General features: G+C 48.6%; 2 protein-coding genes; both read right to left on the reverse strand.

Moving 5' to 3' along the window:
- Positions 1–427: 427 nt before the first annotated feature.
- Positions 428–2978, reverse strand: GSTUM_00000681001 (uncharacterized protein; the record flags this gene model as incomplete). XM_002838003.2 has 6 exons in its annotated part: positions 428–1252; positions 1309–1515; positions 1570–1803; positions 1912–2634; positions 2668–2765; positions 2819–2978. 6 exons carry the CDS (start codon positions 2976–2978, stop codon positions 623–625), a joined length of 2052 nt encoding a protein of 683 aa, XP_002838049.1. The 3' UTR covers positions 428–622.
- Positions 2979–3003: 25 nt separating this feature from the next.
- Positions 3004–4368, reverse strand: GSTUM_00000682001 (uncharacterized protein; the record flags this gene model as incomplete). XM_002838004.2 has 5 exons in its annotated part: positions 3987–4368; positions 3593–3908; positions 3250–3552; positions 3096–3115; positions 3004–3030 (listed from the first exon to the last, which is right to left on the reverse strand). The coding sequence occupies exons 1-5, from the start codon at positions 4236–4238 to the stop codon at positions 3004–3006; spliced, it is 918 nt and encodes a 305-aa protein (XP_002838050.1). The 5' UTR covers positions 4239–4368.
- Between the last annotated feature and the right edge of the window lie 1956 nt (positions 4369–6324).

Raw genomic sequence — 6324 nt, forward strand, 5'->3', positions numbered from 1 at the left:
CCCCAAAAGGCCGACGTTTGCAGGTTTCGGCTAGATGCTAGGATTGTAGGGAGGTGGTGAGAATCCGTGCTCAAGATTCGCAATCACGATTTGCTTACCATAGTTACCAGTAGCTACAATTCCCAGTAGCCCGCTCGTTCCCGGACACTATACACCACTGTCGGCGCATCAGGGAAGGTTCGAGAGACTTACCCACAGCCCCTAGTGGACTGTGCTGTGTAATTGAGGGACTGTTTTAGTTGGGTTAACTCCTCTCTTGGCTCCCGGCCCCACGATTGGGGGAAAAAGTGTGTGATTGATGTATAGGGCTTGATCCCTGCTAACGTTTCCTACGTGCGCAACGTCATTGTTAGTATTGCGATCGTTGCGAGGCAAACCTTGGACTGTCTTATTTCCACTTGCAGTAGGGAACAGATATGGAGTCCGGCTATCAGATATTTAATTTTTAATTAAATACAAACAGGTGCATAAAAAGGGAGTGTAGAGTTCACTGCCTGTGAAGAAAGAGACCGGAGAAAGAAATTTTTCGAAACAAAGCAAGAGTGACAAGCACGACTACTGAGAACTGAGAACTGAAGAATAGAAGTAGGGAATAATGGGAAAGACTTAGCACGACAAATGCTCATGCCTGGCCTTCCACGTCCACACCAGCACCCGTTACGCCCGATCCAGCAGTAGACGCATACCTCGAAAAGGTAGAAGCACCCAGCTCCGTCTCCGGATTCTCAACCTTATCGCCATGGCGCCTAAGGTATACCCTCTTGCAAAACTTCCAGAACTCAATCCCAAGGAAAAACAGGAAGGCCTCAACAATCACAATACCCCATTCCCAAGATATCGGGGCATGCTTGAATACGACTGTGTTGAGACCAGGGATATAAATGATTGGGAACACAGTGATAAATCCTGCCATGATACTCCAGAACAAGAAGGGGTTTCGCCAGGCATGGCGGGCCCACATTGTCCAGATATGCGGGGGGTTTGATTCCAACCTAAAGAAACTGCGGCGCATGTGCACCATCTCCCAAGCCAAGAATAAGGCAAACCAGGTGAGGCAGGTAAAGGTAGTGCTTCGCGCTCTATAAACGAGTTCACATCCATCGTTTATTCTGTGGTTGCAGTTGTGTCCTAGGTTACCATCACCAAATCCGAAGACAACTAATGAGAACGATGCGAGGCAAAGGGCAGCCATCCAGAATCCGTAAACCGCCATGTCCACAAGAAGCTCCATCGTAAAGATACCAACTTTGAGCTATAGTTAAGTCAGCCTAGCTGGCCCCACGTTATAGATGGACAAAATAAACTCACATTATGAGGCGGCCTAGTCATGACATCATCCGACGCGGGCTCCCACCCGAGTCCCATATCAGGGAAACTACTAGTGATCATGATAATCCATAGAATCTCAACGGGTGCGAGCGGGAAAACCGAGAGCCCTGTGCCATCCTTGAAAGCTAGGCCAATGAGAAGGGTGCAAGCTTGTGCAATATTCTCAGCCAGTAGATGCAAAACAAACTGTCAGGATTAGCATGTATTCAAGGCATATAGAACCACTAGAAACCGAATTACCTTTTTGATGTTATCAAACATTCGCCTTCCCTCTTCAATAGAGTTGAGGATAGAAGCAAAGTTATCATCCGTGAGCACAATATCCGAAGCGTCTTTAGCAACATCGCTGCCGGCCATACCCATACCGATGCCGACATCGGCACGTTTGAGCGCAGGAGAATCGTTAACACCATCGCCGGTCATCGCAACAAATTTCTTCCTACGGTGTAGGGCCTCCACCATGCGTACTTTGGTCTGAGGGGTACATCGAGCGATCACCAGCGGTAGAAGAGGTAGATCATCAATAGCATCATCGGAGAGATGGTCAAACTGGGTAGCAGTCATTACCATCGAGGATATGACATCTGGCGACAATTGATCAATACGTGATGGGAGTATTCCGACTTCAATAGCAATTGCTCGAGCTGTCTGCTTATGGTCACCCGTCAACATGTGGACGTTGATCCCAGCTCTATGACAAGCCCTGACAGCATCCGCTGTTTCCACACGTGGAGGGTCATAAAGTCCAATAAGACCAAAGAGAGTCATATCCCTCTCCACATCTGCACGTGGTAGGTGACCCCAATCCTCGGTTTGGGAATGCCAAGGTCTTTTTGCAAGGGCTAGAACACGAAGGCCTTGAGTAGCCAGTGCTTCCATGTTCTTCAGAATCTTTTCTTCTTGCGCCGCGTCCATAGGGACGGCCCCATCCGCATATTGGATAGTGGTGCAAGCCTCCAACACCCTCTCTACGGCACCCTTCATGAAAGCCCATTCCGCGCAGACCTTCTCTCTATCTGAGTGAGAGTTCCGATAAATGACTGTCATACGCTTAACATCGGAATCAAAGGGATACTCAGCGAGTTGAGTCCATGACGGATTGTCTCCAGAGGTGAATTTCCGACGGCCCCAATCAAAACGACTGGCAAAAACCTGAATGGCAATTTCAGTCGGGTCACCGCGAGCATCCCACCTTTGCGTTTCGCGATTGCGATGGACCGACGCAAGATTGCAAAACGTAGCAATGTCCAAGTACTGGGTGAGAAATTGCTTGCCGGTAAATTTGGAGGCTGGGAGCCATGGAGACTCAGCTTGCCTCTGAGCCTGCGTCTTTGGCACCCTGTGTGGAGTGTCATCGAATGGGGGGTCAGTTTCAAGAGAAATCTTCGCAGATGTTGGGTCAACTGGATTGTTTGAGTCACCAACAGAATAGGTACCTAGAGCATATTAAGAATCGAGGTAAACGTGAATACAAGCGGTGATTTCCTACCTTCTGCTATGATCCAAGCTTTTTTGACTACCATCTTTCCTTGGGTCAACGTGCCAGTCTTGTCGGAGCAAATATTGGTCACAGCTCCTAAAGCCTCGAGAGAATCAAGCTTCCGCACGATAACATTGCGGCCAACCATGATCTTTGTTCCAACAGCCATGGTAATAGTGAGTACCACAACCAAACTAGCCGGGATCATTGAAAGGCCAGTACTACAAGAAATCAGTCCCAGCCGAAAAGCATCAACATGGTTAATATCTGGAAAGGTATCACTCACGCAACAGCATAGAGAATAACCTCCTGACGATTGCTGAAACCGTTTGCCGCCAAGCAGATAATGGCGAATAGGACAGCGATAAGAAACAGGAATATGGCCAACCAACTTAGTTTTCGTTGTAGGGGAGTTCCCACGGAGACACCCAGGAATTTACCGATTTGGTCAGTAACTGTCAGGGCGCCGGCTTGCAGGTACCGATGAATTCCGGCATTTCCCTCCTCGTCGCGGCGCACCTTTCGAGCTCTTGATTTATCGTTGCGCAGGGATTGAGCGATTTTTCCAATCTCAGTTTGCATACCAGTTGTCACAACTACCGCTTTTGCACGGCCCTTGGAGACAGTAGAACTCGAGTAAGCCATGTTGATACGATCGCCAACACCGATATCCTCTCCCCCCTTGAAAGTAGCATTGGCATCTTTAGGAATGGGCAATGACTCTCCAGTCAATAGCGCTTCATCTGTTTCAAAGTGTGCAAAAGAGGTTAGCCCAGAAAGTACTTAACTTATAAATTAAGAGATAGTGAGACATATTCATTGCTTCTATTAGCCTAACGTCTGCGGGGATGGTATCTCCCGTTTTGACTTCGATGATGTCTCCGGGCACAATATCGACCGAGCGAACAGTCTTCGATTGGCCCGATCGAATAACAGATGCGGTGGGCGAAGATAGGGACCTTAGCGAATCCATGGTCTTCTCCGCACTATATTCTTGCAAAAAGCCGACAATGATATTGACGATAACAACAGCAGTAATAACGGCCGCCTCGATCCAAGATTGGATAGCAAAGGAAACAACCATGGCCATTATGAGAACCTGATGCCAAAATGAATCAGTAAAGCACTCCCCTACACGGCAATCATTTTTAAAAGTTGACGGGGCGGGGCGGCACACCAAACCCATGGCATTGAACAGCTGTCGTAATAAAATCCGAACCACACTCACACCGGCACCAGTATCGAGCTCATTGAGCCCGAATTTGGTCATTCGGGCCCCGGCTTCCGCATCAGAGAGCCCATCATCCGGGTCGGTGGACAATTGCCGTAGAACTTGGTCTCCGGACAGGAGGTAGGGATCATTGGACAGCCCATTGTGCACGGGTCCTTCACGACTTCGGGAGTGAATATCTTTGCCATCATTTTGCATGCACAAAGCTTGATGGCGCGCAGGGGAAAGAAATTGTGGGACGAGAGCCGGATTCTTGTGCTCTTTTAGCGAGTCAAAGAGAGGAATTGAGGATTGCGTCTTGTAGAGAATTGCCAATAGCACTAGTAGATGAGGGAGGCGGGAAAGTTCGTGCTGAGGTTGTCGGGAAGGTCGGGGAAGTCTATTGTCCTATGCTAGACGACCAGGTGAAGGAGCTCAGGCAGTTTTTGGTGATGAGGAAGGGAACCATGTCTTACTATTTAAGCAAACTGAACCCATAGTACTGTACCAAGAAACCGGTATGAAGCCACTCATGTGAAAAAAATTCGTCCATGCCAGACGTGGGGGTTGATGTGAGAGTCAGAGTTTGCAGTGACGGCGTGGCACCCGCGAACCCCATGGTGACTAGGATACCGTATTGGCTATATTCAGATCAGGGGCCACCATCCCCCTTTTTGGTCCCAACAAACAATTTCGAAGACAAAATCTGACAGCCTTTAACTCCTTTGAGTAATATAAGTTAATCAAGAGAGTGTCTGCACCAGGCACTTGGAAGTTGAAATGGCTCATCACCTCCGGCGCGCCGTCATACCCTCCCCTCCCTCCACATATATACCTACCATATAATCTCGCACATAATTTAACAAACACCACAAGGCTGATGGGCATGGCATCTTGCTGGCTCGTGAGGGCCTACTGAGACCATTGTTGTACTCGTGTTATGGTCGTCGCAACTTCGTATGTGGAACCGGCCAACCTACACAAACGGATAAGAGCCATAGCTATCTTTGTTATGGGCAACGATAATACTATCCACGGAACCCCGCCACTCACCATGGCCAGGGTATCAGCGTTTGACGCTCGCGGGTCCTCTCAACGCTGAGTGAAAGTGTATGAGTTGGATCAAGTATTTTGTAAGCCAATTTCTAAAAGGAGGGATGCTCGCATCGTACCGGCACAGCACAATGTCCCTCTGGACCGGAATCGGGGGTGCGGCATTGTCCCTTTCGCAACGAAACAAAAAACCTCCATTTCTATGAGTATCACACGTTTGGATCTCCACTACAATCCAACCCATCCCCACACGAGACAAGTCGATTCTTGTTATCCCCCGATATCGCTAGACTACGGTAGTGCTCTCCATCAACCAAAGAGTCCAAATTTGGTACATGGCCAGTCCATGCAACTTCGTTCTTACCGAATTTTTATAATACTGCCGCGCTTAATTGAACGACACTTGTGAACACGACCGCCTCAGTCTGACACAAAGCTCCCAGCGAGATGAGCGGGATTTTGCCTCTACTTGAGTATGCAATGGCAGCCTTGTCTAGCATACTCGAGTAAATATTTGATTAACGTGTCCCCAAACGTGGTTCAAATATCAGTATGATACAGGTACTCGTACAGGCTGCAAAGAGGACGGGTGGACGAACAAGGATTAGAACAGCCGTTCCCCCCATTTTGGCGAACTCGCCCCATCGCGTGCCGTAAATTACCCCCCCCCAGGAATTGCCGGATCAGCACTGGGACCGGCTGCCCAATTGTCCTTCGCTTGTGACAAAATATCTGAGCATCGATTGCAATCCCTGATCTCACCCTCACCAAGATGCGGCTGCCGTAAAAAAAAAAATGAGGCTTTCGATATCATACTCTTCGCAGTCACACACAATTCGATGGGAAAAAATGGTAGAAACCACAGGAAAGTCCCAGAGTACACACCTTGGCGGGGCATTTTTTTCTTCAATTTTTAATTCGGGTTGAGTTGAGCACCAGAAGGGGCCGCTTGTTGCCCCCAGCTTCTACCAAGAGTAATAAACAAATACAGGTACCGAACCACATTAACACTCACCATTCCTTATCTTCGCGGGTTCCCAATCCCTGAGTACTGGCTTCCTACAAGGTTCGGTTTGGCGGGTTGACGGGATTGCGATAGCCAGTTAATGGGATCCAGCATGACCCGGGATCCAGGCTATATCTACGGTACTCGTACACGGATAGAGGAAAGCATTAATCCTTCTCAAGAACTTTTTTGTCCCCTAGTCACGAGATTAGCGAGCGACAGGAGATAACGAATCGGGTGAGTTCA

Source organism: Tuber melanosporum (genome assembly GCF_000151645.1).
Source record: "Tuber melanosporum whole genome shotgun sequence assembly, scaffold_210, strain Mel28".
NCBI classification, from domain to species: domain Eukaryota; kingdom Fungi; phylum Ascomycota; class Pezizomycetes; order Pezizales; family Tuberaceae; genus Tuber; species Tuber melanosporum.